Source organism: Cryptotermes secundus, unplaced genomic scaffold (assembly GCF_002891405.2).
Source record: "Cryptotermes secundus unplaced genomic scaffold, Csec_1.0 scaffold477, whole genome shotgun sequence".
NCBI classification, from domain to species: domain Eukaryota; kingdom Metazoa; phylum Arthropoda; class Insecta; order Blattodea; family Kalotermitidae; genus Cryptotermes; species Cryptotermes secundus.
In genome coordinates this window covers 524417-543394 of record NW_019720168.1, presented here as the reverse complement: position 1 = coordinate 543394, position 18978 = coordinate 524417, and the positions used below count along the sequence as shown (strand labels likewise).

The 18978-nt window shown below is 42.0% G+C and overlaps 1 protein-coding gene across 4 annotated transcripts in view; it reads right to left on the bottom strand.

Annotated features, from left to right (window-relative positions):
* The window catches only part of LOC111867333 (plexin A3), a 478840-nt gene that overhangs the window by 34799 nt on the left and 425063 nt on the right, over window positions 1-18978 (bottom strand). For all 4 annotated transcript variants that reach the window (XM_023857101.2, XM_023857095.2, XM_023857114.2 and 1 more), the window contains exons 8-9: window positions 6512-6720; window positions 1271-1402 (exon numbers count right to left, since the gene is read on the bottom strand). In XM_023857101.2, the coding sequence (XP_023712869.1) occupies window positions 1271-1402; window positions 6512-6720 (341 nt within the window). The remainder of the gene's footprint in view (window positions 1-1270; window positions 1403-6511; window positions 6721-18978) is intronic.

The window sequence follows — 18978 nt, the reverse complement described above, 5'->3', positions numbered from 1 at the left end:
GACACAGGACCCACGGCTTAAAGTCCCTCCCGGAGTACTTGTTCCCTGAATTTTTCCGCCCTTAAAAATCCCATGACCTCCGCCAGGTTTGAACCCGCGTACCTTGAGTGGGATCATTACCCCTAGACTATGGAGGCCGGTCAAGATGAGCTTAGTAATGCTAGCAATATTCCATGCTACAGCTGTGTTTAAAAACTAAAATTACTTAACACTTGTCATTACCAAGATAGTTAATCAAAAAAAGCACATAATCCCTACGTGGGGCATTTTTGAAAGTTAAAAGCCAGCTAACATGCACTCAGTTAATCAAATTATTTCCTTCTATCCTCCTTGAAGCCATTAGACAGCAAAGATTATACAACATATTTTTTAAAAGATAACTTCGTAATTCTCCTAATTTCATATATCCCACCCTAATATTCAAACTGTTTCATAATGCTTAAAATACATGCCTCCCATCGACTTCACTAATACATTTAATCACTATTGTGTAAATTCACTTCAGCAGTAACTGGAAGTTAAAAACTTCAACCATATTTCTTATCAAACGAATTCAAGAAACAAGTAAAACACTTTCCGTTCAATGAAGCACTACTCCCTAGTATAATGGAACTTAAAAGACTTCATTACCAATGCCCATTATCCTATCTTGAAGCAATTTGATCTAATTTACATCACTCCCTGTTTCACAAAGCTTTAGCTTAATATAACCCTTTAATGTACACCTTGGTCTTGCGGTTTCCTTAACTCCATGCATATTACACACCCAGTACACTTTACAACAATGAATATCAAAGTGATACAGCTGGCAGTCCTGCTTTATATTCAAGGGACTGTGAGTTTGAATCTCAGCACAAAGGTGAGCTATTTTCACTGAGAACTTCCACAGTTTTAAAAAATTCCTTTGCTAACTGACATGCATCACATACAGTTTCTCATTATGCAATATCATCCCATATTCCAAAGTTTCTCCTCAGTTAGGTCCAAATCTACTGTTATCATGAAAGCAGCACATTTCTTTGGAACAACTCACCAGCCTCTTAAGACATCATACCCCACAGGAGTGAAATCACTTTCTGTTTCTCCAGCCAAATAACAAACCAAATTCTACAGTCATGAGAAACAATGCATAAAATTAACAGTTCTATTTGTACAATTTTCCAAACACCTATTAATAGCTGTTGCACTGGGATACTGTCCTATAATCTGGTTATGAGAAATGTGGTCTAACTTATTACTACCTTGAACCAAATACTTTTATCACACTTACTCCAATTATGTGCACCTTGACTCGAATGCTCTTCTTCATTCCAGAAGATACAAGAATTTCTGGTGAGCCACCAGCAGTGGCATTAATTGTTGGACAAAAACCTGGACCACTCCTGTAGCTTGGACCAATACGCTACAAAAAGAGATTAACTCATCATAGTACAGATAATAAGAATAATAACCAAGATATGGAAAAACATGAATTCATTTTGTTTCTGCAGATTCATCCACAGAAATTTCAGGGTAATTATCATGAAGAAATGGCAACAACTGGTTCCAGCTTAATGGATGAATACAGGATTTCAGATAATGGAAAAATGTAATAAGAAAATCTCAGAATATAAAGTTTTGTTAACAAAGACCATTCATGGTCTTTAATGGACTACACTTTTATCACATGAACAGGGACACCACTACCTCATTTGAATGAAACAGAGAAAAACCTCCCTAAAATTTCTTGAATTGGATCATACCTATGATCTTTCCATATAAGAACTTTATACATTATCACATCTTTGTGGAGTTTGAAAGCAATGTCAGCATGTCTACAAAACTGAAATCTGGTTCATACTGGCATGTTCTAGGCAAACATCAACTCTACTTTGTGAGTACAACTGTATGTAAGTGTGTGCACATGCATGCATATTGGGGAATGTTTTATATAGAAACAACATCCTCATTGCTTGGTTAGATTGTTCATTATGCATGTGAGTGTGTGCTTGTGTATATGTGGGAGAATGAAAAACTGGATCAATTTTACAAATATACCAAGCTGGGGTTAAATAAATTTGAAACTTCCTTTTGAAATTTCTTGCTGGGCTTACACGTCTTGCAGTTTTCTGTATTTGGTCAAATTAAGAAAATCCTCAGCTTTATGAAGAATGCATTTTGAGCAAAGCCAACTGATATGCATCTCTGTGGCTTACCCATACTGCTGTATTACCTAGCACTTTAACACATTAACAATTTGTGTCATAATTTAAAGGTCACATTGCATGGCTTTATATTATTTCAAGGACCATATGACTACAGCTAATAGAATAAGAAACATGAGACAGAATTATGGGGTAGGTTTTCAGTCTTTCACTGTGATCATACATCAAAACCAACATTGGGTCATAATGACAGCTATGGATATGTGAAGTTTGTAGTTATACTCTGTAATAACGTTGAGTTTCAATTAATGTTTATGCAGACATGCACTTGCCTACACTGTCACATGACTGCTTCTGATGTGACCCTTCAATTTTGTCTAGAAGAACTGGTTCTGAATCAAAATGAAAAACCACATTTATTTTTAAAAAGTGTGTAATTTTCTGACACTACTACTTTTAGAAATAATATGTTCCATTACTACCACTTGCTTACAGTTATAAATTTATTCCACTTGTGGAATGTTCTAATTTGCAGTCTTTTTCTGAACCATTATGCCCAGTTTCCTTAACAATAAATTCATGAACTGTACTTTCAACCATATTTTCCTAATTAGTAAGTTAAAACTCCAACTCTGCCTTAGCATTTATTTAACTTATTAAAGTTTTGTGCAATCATACATGAATGAAAATTCGTGGAAAACCAATCTACTATTGTTTCTTGCCTCTAATATTCTCTGAATCTAGTTCCTATGTCATGAAGTTTTTGCAATTTCCAATGACACTCAGTCTAAGAGATGGAAAAGATTACAAAACTTTTTCCGACGTGATGACAACAAGAAACCATATAGGCCAGACACAACACAACACAGAGAGAAACCAGTGCATGGAGGTTTAACTAAGCTTCAAAGAACTGTTCACTTTCACTCCATACATAATAACTGTCTTTCAAAGGCAGCTCAGAAGGATTCACATTAATATCCCAACTTAAACTGACTGCTTATTAAATTAGACTCATCACACTACTGCACTGATATGTGACAACTGGTGAAAAACTACAGAAAGAATTCCAGAGGGTTTGAGACAAACAAAAAAACAGAAATTCTATCCTGATGCACCTTGGTCTATCACAAACTAAAAATGAAATAAAACCAAATCTAGGGCTGGAGGTAAGATATAAAAGACAGAATCTGTAGCCCATATAAAGACACATTTCATAGTCAGTAAACATTTTCCTTGCACATCCTATTTCCATTAGATGACTGTAGTGCCAACACTTTACCACCCATGACATTATGCATTAGCAGAACACTGCAGCTACATACTGCATATTTGCTTCATTACAGATATCAAAAAGAATACTGCAGAATGTGAGATTACAAAATATCATTGAACATTATACATTTATTGATGAAAATCCCTTACTGTTGTCCGCTTAACAATAAGTGACTCAACCTACACTTATAACGAATAAATTTATAATTGTAAATTTAATGGTTTGCAACAACATACTCCACTTCACTGTTTAGGATGAACTTGCTGTAATATGCACATAATGAACAACAGCCACATCTGAAATCCGGTGGTGCTAAGATCTTAAGACATATCTGCCTTCCAAACACTGTTCTTAGTGCATACATTCTTCTTCCAGCATGGATACAGCTGTTTTAAATACAAATTTATGCACAACCACCCTGAAAATGATCTCTGAAGAAAGTTGAAATTTCATTGCATCATTGAAATAACAGCACTTGGCAGGTTCTTCAAGTGAAGAAATATGTAAAAATGACATAGTGCTAGGAGAGAGTGTCCAGTGGGGTAGTGTCACGGTGCCATTATCATGCAGAAGCATCTAGTCTTTTCCCACCTACATTTCAGGATCCTTCAGGTAAATTATCTCCTGGAGAGACACATCCACATAACTTTCCTTGTTCATTAGCACACTCAGGAATATATTCCTGGTGCACAATATCCTTCTGGTCAGAAAAGAGTGCAGTACTTTTCAAGCAACCCTTAGAGAACTTATGGATCTCAAGAGACAAAGACGACAATCATATACAGAATGTCCCAGGAGGAATGGACCAAACTTCGGGAGGGCGTTCCTTATGTTAAAATATGCCGATATAACCCAAAACACCTATGTCCAAAGTTGAACGGTTACGGAGATAATGGCCAGAGAAGTGTCAAACTTTGACTGGCGTTGCACACTTGTTGATTATAAAATACATATTAAAACTGGCAGGAATATGTGGATTCTGTAATGTTAATAATGTACGTAACATCAAACTAACTTGTGAGTGACATGAAGCCATAAAATTGAAGTACAAATTACTCGCTCACCATGTCATGATTGTCCTTAGGGTTTCCAAGCACTATACATGACACATGAATGGCAAGCGCTGACGTAACGTGGCTGACTACGCGTTCTGATAAAGCCAACTACATACGTACGGCTAGGGTGAATCACGGCACTCAAGGACAAACATAGATAAGGCCTTTCAGCTGAGAGGTACAGTGCGTGGACCTGCCAGAAGACCACACTTTTCTTGGGCCATTATCTCCGTAACCGTTCAACTTTGGACATAGGTGTTTTGGGTTATATCGGCATACTTTAACGTAAGGAACAACCTCCCGAAGTTTGGTCCATTCCTCCTGGGACACCCTGTATAAGATTCATTTTAGGGACCATACACAAAGCATTGTGTTTTGCCAACCATAACAACCTTGAACCGTTCTCTGCATTACTGGCTCTCCAGCCTTGCTAGCTTCTCCAATCACCTTCTACTATCTTTCCCATATTGACATCTTCCTTTCCTTCCATCCTTGATGATGTCAAGCCACATTGTTTCCATGCCACCAATCTAATCCTCCGGTCATTTCTAGAACCCAATATATCCCTCTGTGCACAAAGCCTCTCTCTCTTGCCCATCATCTTGATTATGGGCAAGATGTCCCATTAAATTACCATTTGGTGTGTTAGTATGTCATGAAGGAAGGTGTGATTCTACACTGGAAATTAGGATTCACTTTGGGTCATGTTGATTCGCCACTCAAAGACAACCCTTGTTAAGGAGATAGAATGAGGAAGCAGCTGTGTGCACAAGAAGAATGGGCATTCAGTTGCTCTGTGGTAAGGAAAGGCTGTTTATTCTCAAAACCAATGCTCCTTTTACAGAGCCATTGTTGGTTCCGTTATTCTGTGGGGAACTGTGTAGATGGGGCTCTGTAACACTTCTTATTGTCAGCATGTTACTTAATAGTTTGTCGTACATTAAGTCTTGTTGTTCTTGGTTTAAATATCGAAGTAATCTCCATGTGTTCCACCAAGAATGACTCTACATAAGCCACTGCTTGTTCTACAACAAGCAGACTGCATCTCAAGTTGATGCAAACCTTGGGTCACCTTGTTCCTGAACATCGAGGCTGTGTAACACAGGTTGTTAGACAATGTGTGGTAAACTTGGATCAGCTGTGTTGTACAACGGTCAGCTGTGACACTCTGTGACAATGTAATTCTGGCAGAACTGTGTACAGATGTATTTCAGTTGGAATACTATAACGATCTGTCAGTTTGCTATCAGATCTTCCCATTTTCCAATTAAAGATATCGGTATGAGCTCATCCTGTATGATAGTGATGTGGATCCAATTTATTTGTGAATACAGTGGCTTCTGAAGGATGTGAAATATCAGAATCTTATCTTTCCTGGAAGAAGTTTTCTGACACTGAGTTATTTCCACTGCAAGTCTACGCTGGTATCTGCTGTGTACAATCAGCCAGTGTGAAATATTAATTTTAAATTCTCTCATTTATAACAGTTCAGAACTTGGAGTTTATCTTGCTGAATATGAACACACATTGTACTGCTGAAGTTCCATCAGTAAATATCCACAACCACAAATATACTGAAGTCTAATTCATGGTGCACATATAAGCATATACTTTTCCCCTTTATAACTCAATCTGCAAACATGATGACAATCTCTTATATGTCTTTCCTTGCTGTGAAATTTCCAAAAACAAATAAATTGATAGTAACTTCTAGGCCTGTTGTTTTCTGCAACATGTTGCCCTCTTTTGAGGAACTGTTCTGCCCGTAACACAGAAAACATTAACATTTCCAGTGCTTAAGGGCACAAAATATGAGTTTATACACAGTGCTTGAGGTGGAATGAAAATAGAACCGGGATGCTATCCCGCCGCATCCTGCCCCACCCCAAGCCCTGGGTATTGTACATTGCATTTACTGCCAAAGAAGTAACGGGATGCTTTTAGGCCATTTAGAAAAGAACCATCCCGCCGCATCCCGCCCCGCCTCAAGCCCTGTTTATACACCATGTTTGAGCTACATAAGAATGACAATTACTTACACTGACACCAGTTACGAGTATGTCGTTACGGCAGTTCTCGGCTGTATCATGCGTGCAGCGGTGCCCATCAACACACCAGTCACAAGGAAATGAAGATGAAACACACTGAGTGCATGAACTGTATGTGTTACAGTCAAAGAACGTAAAGTTTGTTGTTACAAAGTCGGGACCAGATGTCATGCGCACAGACAGCTTGGCAGTGAAGTGATCTGCAACAAAAGAAAAAGTTAATTAATGTTAAAAATATAAACAAAAGCTTCAATTACATATGAAATTTCCTCATATTAACAGTGTATAAACTGTTGTCTTAATTGATGACACCTTACTTTTCACACAGTAGAATTCTGTGACTACCAATACATCTAAACCTTGAACAGGATTATGCTCAGTAAGTCCTGAACTAGACATTTATCCTTACAGAATAATTTCAGACGCACGCGCGTACATGCGTGCGCGCGCGCACACACACACACACACATAGGTATATAGAACACCTATACCTACTATATTTAACATGTGTGTCATATACATCTGACAGAATTGTTATTTTTAGTTTATGTGACATTTTCAGTTGTTCTATTTAGCACTGAATTATATGAGGATCAGTGACTAATGGATAAATGTGGAAGGAAACAGTCATAAACTAATTTAATATACCACATCCACATCTGCCCAGAGAGAATGACTAACTCCAGTCAGGCTAGCTAGTGTCATTGGTGAGATCTGAATCCAGGACCTCCTGTAGACACAGTAACAATGCTACCCACTCAACTATGATGTTTGGTAATTTCTCACTGAACTTCAGAAGACAAAAGAAATTAAAAATGAAATGTCTGAATGATGCAGTGAACTAAGAAGGTATATCAGAGTGGAAAGGATTTAAAGCGATATGTCTAGTCAATAAAATTTTCAATAAGAACTATACAGGGCATTGGGGGCATGCAGTAGCGTAGTGGTTAAGGCACTATGCTACAAGCCAGAAGGTCACGGGTTCAAGTCCCAATGAGGTTACTGGATTTTTTTCAATTGACCTAATCCTTCTGGCCGCACTAGGCCTCTAACAGAAATGAGTACCAGGAATTAATGAAATAATTTTCCTTGGAAGTAAAGCATGGCCAGCGCGTAAGGCTGACAACCTTACCCCGTGAAGGCCCATAGGGTTGTGAGACGTTGAGGGTCCCACATCATCTAGAACTTACGCGCCGGCCGTGCTTTACTCCCCAGAAAAATTATTTAATTAATTCCTGGTACTCATTTCTGTTAGAGGCTGAGTAAACCCCAGGGCCTAGTGCAGCTGGAAGTATTAGGTCAACTGAAAAAAAATCCGATGACCTCATCGGGACTTGAACCGCGAACTTCCGGCTTGTAGCATACAGATGGAAATCTAAAACCAGAAAACTGGTTAAGTTATGGAATCAAATGAGATGAAGTCAGTTGAGTTGTAAATGAAGGTAAAAACAGATATATCAGAGATCATATATATTTTACAGACATCTCAAAACATATTTTTAATGGCATTTGCACATCAAATGATATAATTGTCAACAGGCAGGCAGCAAATCACAAGAGCTCTTCCAGTCCTTGGGTATCACAGCTGAATGTTAATGTAAATACACAGAAATTAATTACAATTTACAGCTGATGTATCACGAATGCAGGCACACCGAGCACTGCGTAGTTGCATTTGATGTTGGGATGTTTTCTAGGTGAGAGTAAATATACTGTGAACTTTACTGTGCAGAATAGGCAATACAGGTTGGGTCGATTCCAGACTTTGAACTCTGTTATTAAAACACAGCACCAGGACAACGGCAAGATATGAACACCCAACCTTGTCACCTCAGCTTGGCTCCACAATGATGACTTTGTCTACAGCAACAGCCTTAGGGTCCAGTATGCATCCCTGCTGAGCTATCATCACACCACAATGACCCTGGTGTACTGTACAAAGTTACTTTCCAGGGCCTATGCATTTCCACTCTATGTGCCTTGTGACTATTGTCTACTTGACTAATGTGTAACGACCTGGTTATATAATTCAAGATTCCCTTTCTGTTGTACATACCCACATTACCTTGAGTAAAAGGTAAAGATGTTTCAGCTTAACTAATTAAGCACTATGCCATGAAGGTGTATGGGGGAGTGGATATACAGATCAACATTTGTTGGCCTCAGAACTAGCTGGAGATGAGTTGTCAGTTTCACGCCCCGGCCGCTTTGTCCCCGGAGAAAGAGACCTCCCTCCCTCATGTTTTTAAACTAAACATTTGTACATATTTCTTGTCTCTCCAGTGTATGCCACCTTGCTCGCCTCATCATCCTTCACTTGATCACCTTAACAGTACACAGGTCATTTCAAAACTAAAGGATGCTTTACTTTAACTTCCAAAATACAGGCTTCCTTAACACAGTAACTTTACTGTTCTTCGGTTTAGTCACCACAAAAGCTGAAGACTGCCTCTCATTGCTTGGTAGTAGTCTTGAACTCAGGCAGTGGGCTCTACTTTTGGTAATTAGGCTAGCTGGTCCCATTTCTGCAGACACCTGTAAACTTATGTCAGGGTTGTATGGTGGTTGGGGAAGCTCTTCCATCCAGACTTACCAAAGATTGGCTGCAGTGTCTGCTTCTGTAGCCTTACACTGTTGTGCAATCTTCTGTTGTGAAGTTTATGATACAAAGTGCATCTCATAAACTGTCTGTAGAATGCTGCAATGAAAGCTGTTCCCACAGAAATACTGTATTGATTACAAGTTACAACTGACGTATCCAAAACGCAGCCAGGCCAAGCACTGCATAGTTGAGTTTGATGGTGGCATGTTTTGTAGGTGAGAGTAGATATACTGAGAGCTTTACTGAGCATAACAGGTAATACGGGTGGAGTTGATTCTATGCTTCAAACTCCGTTATTAAATCACGCCACCGGGACAATGGTAAGACATGAACGCCCAACCTTGTCCTCTCAGCTTGGCTCCATAACGACAGTTCTCCATAAAGCAACAGCCTTAGGGTCCAGTATGCATCCTTGCTGAGCAATCATCAAGCAACGTCCCTGGTGTACCATACAAAGTTAAGTTTCCAGGGCCTGTGCATTTCCACTCAGTGCATCTTGTGACTACTGTCTATTTGACTAATGCGTAATGATCAAGTTATGTAGTCCTGATTCACTTTCTGCTGCACAAACCCACACAAAATGTAATTACCTATTACCTCAGGTACATATCTCAATCCTATAGACTTCCCAAGGAAAATACGAAGGTCGTGGGTTCGATTCCTGATTTTTTTATGCTAGTGGGGTGGGACTAAGTCCCTTGTACTGCGGCCACTTCTGGCCTATTGTACCAGCCCCAGATGATAGGTGAGGGTGATTGTGGAGCAATTGGTGGAATGATGATTGGCAGGGGGAACTGAAGTACTCGGAGAAAAACTGCGCCAGCGCCACTTTATCCACCACAAATCCCACTTGACCAGACCCGGGCTGCAGCGGTGGGAAGCCAGAGACTAACCGCTTGAGCTATGGCGCGGCCTTTTTCGATTCCTAATGATATAATTGGATTTTTCAATCGACCTAATTTTTCCATCCGCACCGTAGCCCTGGGGTCTACTCAGCCTCTAACAGAAATGAGTTCCAGGAATTTTCCTGAGTGTAGCCCGCGCATAAGGCTGATTCTCAGCGCCATCTGTGAGGTGACCGTCTAGAAAATGTGCGAACCTCGATGTCTCACAACCCTATGGGCTTCCACAGCCTGTTACAGGGATAGCTTTACCTTTTTACATAAACCCATTGGCTGCAACAGTAATTATTAAACTAACACACATGTCCCGAAACACTGTTCATGTTCTTGTGGAGTTCTGTTGCTGTTCTACAAAGATGTAACATTTTAGCAGTTGCTCCTCATATTTTTGATCATTGGTTCACAGAATTTTACCACATCATTTTTCTGAAATTGACATTTAGTCCTGTCAGGAACCTCCCCTTTTCATGGTTTTGTTTCATGGGCTTTTGTACTATCCACAGAAATGTCATTGTACTGAGGTCATATGATTGATTTTACTACTGTTATGCGTCTGTTTCTCATATCTCAACCCACTGATCTCTCATATATCGCGATTAGAACTACAGCTGGACAATGGTTAACACTACCAAATGGACCTAAGAGAACAGGTTTCAAGCTTTATCTGATGATCTAAGGTGAACCACCTTCCAAAACATTATTCCTATAACCAAAAACAGAACAACAGAAAATGACCATTGTATGTGCCAATTTAATAACACACAAACTCCTACACAAGTGATTATGTAACACGTTATGAAATGTTCAGTTATCATATTCTATTAACCTATTCTTTTCTTTGTCTGATATGGCACGAACCACACAGTGGAATTATAACACTGCTATTGGAGCAGCTACGAGTTTCACAGGACTTGAACAGAGGTAGCTGAAAGACAGAACAAGAGAACAGTATCTAAACCCTCTCGTTGTCTGTAAAGTCGAGGATATCTGATTACAGACAGGTGTGAAACAGCTGTCTGGATTCCCATGTTCGCTTCCTACACATCTAATCTGAAACTTCATTAAATTGCCGATGTTTGAACATTCCAGTACAGAACAGCTGGCGAGTGGGATCGTAAATTTTCTTCCTCCAGCAATTCAATGTCCAGTTAAGTGCGAGAAAGAGGCAAGTGGAAGAAGAGAGAACGTATAAAGACAATAGCCCGGGGAACCGGCACCCTGTCCCGTACAGTTTGCTATCATCTCAGTTTGTTTCAGCTTCATACTGAGCGGTGTAACTTATTTATTTACGTTTATCCAACGACGCTGTCAGTAACTGCGGCTACACAGTGTCGCATGTTTAGATGATCAGTGAACAATGAACTGTAAAAGATTTTGAATGACGCGACCGTGGTGTGATTATACCGGACTCAGCCTCGGGAGACTAAATGAAACCGCGAGAAACTTCACTGAAGACTAGCCATACCGGTAGGGGTTCGAACCGGGCTCTCTAGAGTACATGTAACAAGCGTTACGGATTCCGACGTGTTCTTCCATACTGCATGCAAAAGGTTCATAAGATCGAATCACCGTTTCCTGGTGGTATATGACTAAATACGATTGAATGGCCGTGCCATAGCTCAAGCGGTTAGTGGCTGGCTTCCCACCGCGGTGGCCCGGGTTAGATCCCGGGTGTGGTCAAGTGGGATTTGGTGGACAAAGTGGCGCTGGGGCATGTTTTATCCGAGTATTTCGGTTTCCCCTGCCAATCTTCATTCCACCAATTGCTCCACAATCACCCTCACCTATCATCTGGGGCTGGTACAATAGGCCAGAAGAGGCCGCAGTACAAGGGACTTAGTCCCACCCCACTAGAAATAAAAAAAAACTTATTTGACATGTATTTGGGGGTTACCCGATGCGACTAAGCAGGACACTCGGCAGATCATGTTATTTTTTTTCCCCACGATTTTCCCTTGATTCCTCGAAGAAAATTCGCGGCTAATATCTCAAATAATGCCTCAGAATAGGCCATGACTGCTTTCTTCCCCATCCTTTCACTATCGTTAGGATCATCGCTGAATAAATTGTATGTGGATATGAATATCTCCACTGAAGTTTGCCGATAAATTCTGTAGCCTTCCTGGCCATGCCCCCGCGGTTGCTCCAAGTTGTTTTCCTCCGCTAGCATCGACACGATACTCTGTGGCCGCCATGCTGACAGCGTCGATAATTAAGTAACCAGTTTAAAAGGAACTGACTTCGTAGGAATATACTGTAGTTTGTAGAGCCGATTCTGGGTAACGACATCGTAAACAAAATACATTCCTACGGGAACTCTGGGGGAACAGTAGAAGAGCTGTGTTTTCTGTTGGTCCGTGCTAATGAGCTCGCTGTACGTACGCTAATATATAGAATTTAACATAACAACTGTTTCTTCACGTCGCGTAAAGCAGCAATCACTGGCAGCCTCGAAGTCCCGCTACTTGATACACCGCGCCGTCAGCCAACATTCGTTTTAAAGGAAAGGGGGTATATCATTTTCGCGAACTCATACTGCTACAGCAGCTGCGCTAGAGTACGGCCGCGCAGCGACTGTCAGTTAAGTACACAGTCTATCTGAATTAACAAAAATAGGTGAAAAAAATAAACTACATTTTTTTTTTCTAGGAGCTTTCATATTTAATGGGGTTCACATGGTAGCGTAGTTGGTTGAGGCACTATGCTACAGGCCGGAAGGTCACGGGTCGAGTCCCGATGACGTGGACCTAATCATTCCAGCCGCATTATGGCCATGGGGTTGACTCAGCCTCTTAACAGAAATGAGTACCAGGAATATTCCTGGGGGGTAAAGGACGGCCGGCGCGTAAGTCTGACAACCTTACCGCCATCTGTGAGTCGACTGTCTAGAGAATCTGGGAGCCTCGACGTCTCACAACCCTATGGGCCTTCACGGCCTGTTACAGGGATATTTTTACCTTTTTTATACATTTAATATGCCGATCACAGTGGCCGCGTGGTCAAAGGCATGAACTGTCTTCGCCAGCTCAAGAACTTGGATCGTGGGTTCGAATCCCACTTCAAGCATGAATGTCTGCGTGTGCGTTTATCTGTGTTTGTATTGTCCTCTGTGTTAGCGGCCAACTTTAGCGAATAGAGGATGTCGCGTGGTCAACGCAACGAATCCCCATGGCCGTCAATTTCGGTTTTCTAGACCGGAGCCGCTATTTCCTTGAAATAGCTCCTCAATTATCCTCACGAGGCTGAGTGGACCCCGTTCCAGACCCACTATTTCTCAGAAAATCTGGTAGGGCCGGGAATCGAACCCAGACTTCTGGATCCCTAGGCAACTTCGACAAGCGGCGGTCGCTCGGTCGGTATAGTTCGCTTGCGGACTTAAGCCATGGAGTTTGTTTGTAGGTAGCGGCCTTGAGACGGACTGATCCCCCGTCCAAGGAATTCTACAGACTGTGTAAAAGATCAAGAAAATGAAAAGGCGGCCACGGTCCAACAAAGGGCTGTAGAGTCATCGATTGGATACATTTGATGCCCGTTATGGACCTCCTGACCGCCTCTGGGGTCTAGCGGTCAGAATTCCTGGCTACAGAACCAGAGGTCCCGTGTTCGAATCCCGGTGCTACCAGATTTTCTGTGAAGTAGTGGGTCTGGAATGGGGTTCACTCAGCCTCGTGAGGATAACTGAGGAGCTACATGAATGGAAAAGTAGCGGCTCCGGTCTACAAGACCGAGATTAACGGTCGTGGGAATCCGTTGCGCTGACCACGCGACACCCTCTAGCCGCAAAAGTTGGCACTAACTTTGCCGACAAGCGGCGGTCGCTCGTTCGGTATAGTTCGCTTCCGGACTAAAGGCCACAGAGTTTGTTTTGTTTTTATGAACCTTTTACGAAAACCGCTGCCCGCTTCCCCGGGTTGCCCAGCTGCTCACAAGACACCATGGTTTGCGCACTTGCCGTTGCCCCAGAGTCACAACTTCTGACATAATGATCCATCCGTCACAACGGTGACAAGCGCGCTTTGCTTTCGGTAACTCAGCGTCTCGAATCACGGCCGAAGCAACAGCTATACAGGAAGGTTTCTCCTGGTCCTCTTCAGTCATTCCAAGCAGATGTCCGAAGATACCATTAAACTAGGACATAATCACTTTCTTTAGTGAAGGAACATTTATCAACTTACCGCATTCAATGCCTTTCCTTCCGACTGACATTAAACGATAATAAAGCAGATGTACTAAAAAATCTCGCGAACATCCAGATATGAGAGCGGCTCCGGACTCATCCGGCTTCCTCTCGTTCACGGCGTCACCCAATTACTGCAACGACTGCCCAGCTACTGACTTTCTTTTCTTGCTACATACGTATTTGGCGACTCGAGCAGTCCCTCGGACTCGCGTATGTCTTGAAGGGCACGGATGTGTGGCGGAGGGTTGGCTGGAAAGGAAGTGGAACGAAGCAACAGTGGCCGTATTCTGGAAGGACTGAAGAAGGCCACGAAACCTTCAGTCTGGATAGTCAGTATCTATCCCGAGATTCGAACCATTCATCTTCGGAATACAACAGCTAAACCTGAGAGGCCGTTACTTACTTACTCATTCAGCTGAGCCCTTCTTGAGAAGCGAACAATTGTGCAGCTACTCAAGAATTTCCCAGAATTTTATGGAACCCGAAGGTTCATTACCGTGTTCACAAGAGCTCTCAATTTCTCCATATCCTGAGCCAGTTCGATCCAGCCAATATCATCCCATTTAATATCTTTAAGAATTTCCCAGAATTTTTCCACCCACCTACGCCCTGGTCTTCCAAGTAGTTTCTTTCCTTCTGGCTTTCCCACCAATAACCTATACGCATTCCTCGTCCTCAGAGGCTGTTACTGAATATAAATTCGCTATCACGACCCAAGGAGTCGATGCAGTTTCGTTAGAAACTCGAGGACCAGCGAATCCGACACGATCTGCAAAACGCGCTACTGCTGCGAACAGCTGTCCACTCTTTCACGCCTATATTCGGTGACTAACGAGACACTCCGGTGGCGGTAACTGAGCGCTTTGAAGACTACCCTACATATGGTCGTGGTGATGTTTGGGGTAGACTTAACTGGTCCCCCAGCAAAACTCACCATTACCTGCAATACCCATCCTAAAGAAACTCAACAGTATACAATGCGTCGTTAAATAATAAGAGTAGTCTCCCTGGCGTCATACACGTTTCACCAGATCCATAAAATTAATTGCAAGATGGCGACCAAGTGCGTCTGCTTTAGTACAGTCAGCTTCACGTTCACTGAGTGCTAGACATGCCAGATCTCATTCCGCCAAATGAAACTAAAGCGAGCATCTTCATGATTTTGTTGCTCTTTCTAGGTCAGTAATGGGCGTCAATCCAACAGCCGAAACAGCAACGAACCTGCTACAGCAGCAAGTGCACAATAAGGAAAACATTTCGAAAACTCTTGAAATATATTCGTCTGAAACACAACACAAATAATAATTCAATTCAATTATTTATTTACGTGCTAACTTGACAGCCCAAAGGCCAATTACAAAGTGAGTAGGAGTAAAGAACGTAAACTACTCATACATAAACAAAAAAAAAATACATACCAGTTTATACAATTTCACTATCGATGATGGTAACCCAACCGGGTCCACTCGGCACGGCGGCCACTGATTGGCCTATTGTAGCCTTCCCCGGGTGATTATGATGATGGAGAATTTGGTGGAATGAAGATTGGCAGGGGAAACCGACGTACTCGGTGAAAACCTTCCCCAGCGTCACTTTGTTCACCACAAATCCCACTTGACCAGACCCGGGCCGCCGCGATTGGAAGCCAGCGACTAACCGCTTGAGCTATGGCGCTGCCTAACCATATTTGTCTGTCTACCTATCTATGGCTCTACAGCCCTTGTGGACCTTGGCTGCAATTCAGTTTCTTAATGTATATACAGCTGGTAGGACTCCTTGGACGGGGGATCTGCCAGTCGTCTACATACAGAAAAGCACAAACAGAATAAACGCACACAGACCTCATGCCTCAAGTGGGATTCGAATCCACCATCCCAGACTTCGAGCGGGCGAGGACCTTTCATGCCTTAGACCGCGCGGCCACTGTGAAGCCTCAAATCTTACATGATATAACCCTACCTACCTCCCTAATGTTCACAAACATGAGAGCATGAGAATGCAAGATATCAAAGTCTTGAGTTGTTATGAGACCTCAGACATGAGGGGCGGGAGGCACTTCAGTTAATCCACGGGGTTAGAAAGAAAATAAATCACCGAAATACTTATACTCCATGACACTGAATCAGGTGTTCCACGTTTAGGACCTGCAAGCAATATTTACTGCCTTCTTGAAGAGAACGAAAACTACCTCGCAGAATAGCCATTCTGCGAACCCAGTTTCGAACCGGGAACCTCTGGCCTCTAGACGATTATGATTAAGGTAGTTCCGAGGCATGGTTACGAATGACAAGTCGGGAAGAACGGTGGGCTACTTCCAGTTTCTCTTCCCTCGTTTGCTTGAACGCACAGACGGAACATACAAGAAATATCCGGCAGAATTGACCATCTCCGGACAGAGTTTCCAACTGGGAACCTCTCCAATAAAGGAAAATTGTGAATAACGGAAGCAGAAGAGACGGCACAGGAAACACGAGTTTTCTACTCGAGGTACTTCCCCGGCATCTGAATGAAATAACTGATCATGACCACATAAACAAGGAATTGCTGGTCCCCGGACCAGAACCGAGGACGGTATCTCTCAAATATGGACGCGATTGATTCCCGCTGAGTAAAAACGGAAAAGAAAAACGAAAAACCCCGCCAACCCGACGTACATCCATCTAGGCCCATGTAATTATGTGGCATGTCCTGCCCAGTGAACCCCTACCCCACCAGTTAATTATTAGGAGCACAATTACCGAGCCGGTCTTCCCATAGCTCCAGTGAAAATACAATCGATTTCCTGCTTTGCTCCTGAAACCACCGCGCAGGGCAGTCGACGCCACCTGAACACTGATACCGAAATAGCAATCAAAACAGGGATCCAAAAGTTGAAGGAATTGTAGAGTCGTGACGCTTCCTCACTTCATGCATAAATTAGACCCTTGGGTTCCTCTAGGACCATTGTACCAGCTTGACAACATGTAAGCTTGATGGAAATCTGCAAGCCATGACGTAGCGGAGAGACATAACCTGACAAAGACCGAGCGAAACCACGACATGTCACGACCTTACTCCTCCTGACATATCCACATTCATAAACAGTGAAACCTTTTCTTCCAGATAACTTGTTCATATAAAGCGTATTTCCATTCTCACTGCATGTTCAGACAAACGTACGTTTTGCCCTACAAGAACAGATAACAGACTTGTGATGCCATGTCTGTGCATCTGAGTCTCCACGAACTTTCGAAATCGTGAACTTTCGTGAAACTCGTTTAATAACATCACGACATTGAATGCTATCCAGCTTCTTAATATTTTCCATTTCCTGTCATCAATAACACCCACATGACAGTCCAGCAAAGTTCTAAGATGAAAGTGATAATACACGTAGCTATATGTTTCTGGGAGTCTGTGTGGTATCAAATTTTCGAAAACTACGCGAACTTTTTCAAGACTTTTATTTATGGAAAGCAATTTTATGGCGACCGCTCCCAATCTATATTCAGCTTCCGGATTAACAGCAATAACTAATGAGCCGCTAGAGACAGGCGGATGACATTTTTCATGGAATCCGGCCTTTAGGGCAGCCTGCGGATTCTGCATGGAAATGTCTTAAATTCACAATTTCACACATTGAGAAACTTTCCATGCCACACAAAGCGACTCATGTGAAATCTGGTATGGAGATATACTGTAAATATACCTACATATTCTGCTTGCAGTACTGTTCAAAGGCAAGCAATTAGAAACTTGGCGAAGGCGCGAAACTTGGAGGTTACGACAAATAAATTTAACGTAAACAAAATTTGTACTTTGGTAATAAGACTATCCAAAAGCTGGTGGTGATGATGATAACGATCTGTTATATGTTAATTACTATTGAAAGACGATTTTATGACGACCTGAGCACGAGGGCAACACGTTCGCCTAGAAACTACTTAGAATTATGTTTATTGTTGGGATACAAACCCACACTATCTAAACACTGTAACATGTCCGGGGTTCCGTGACTAGTATTAACGGGTTCTGGAACGGATGATTGGAGTTACTGACACTTCTATTACAAGTAATCTTAAATATAATAAATTACAGCAGCTCATAAACAATGACCGCCTACGGCTCGTTCCATTCCTGACCGCACTACAAGTGTCTTCTCTTCCGTTGTGATGGACTGGGTTCTGATTTACGAATCGGTCACTTCTTTAGCTTCTGGTGTCCGCCGGTTAACACTACACAGCTGAACTCTCTTAAGAGTCACTCAATCAATTAATTTACGAATGAAATCTCTTTTACAACTCGGGGCGAACCGAACAGAGACCACCACCTCGAACAGTTCCTGTACTGTGTTTGTCCGTTGCTATGAAACGTGCCTAGCAACTTGCTACCCAGCAACGGAGGTTCTTCCACTGTTGATTGCGTAACCTCGGGCACGTGTTTACAGAACCGTTGTGCAGCAATGGACATATTCGTCACAATATTATATTAACAATATAATATCTGTAGATACAGAAAATTGTGAATAGGAAAACAGGCTTTATGAGTTCTTTAATCGTATCTTAAACAAGGAAATCTTTAAAATGCCACCTATAATTAGGACTCTACGTGGTATGTATAAGAACTCAGTTCAAACAACTGCAGAAATGCTGAAAGGATAACAAAAACTGCCTTCGTTCATTGTTTCCAACATAAGGGTTTGCATGTGAAGTTAACCAGGCTGGCCTCAGAGGACCGGTTCCGCCAAAATACACTTTAAAGTGCAAGTAGAAACTAACATTAAGGTAATGAAAAT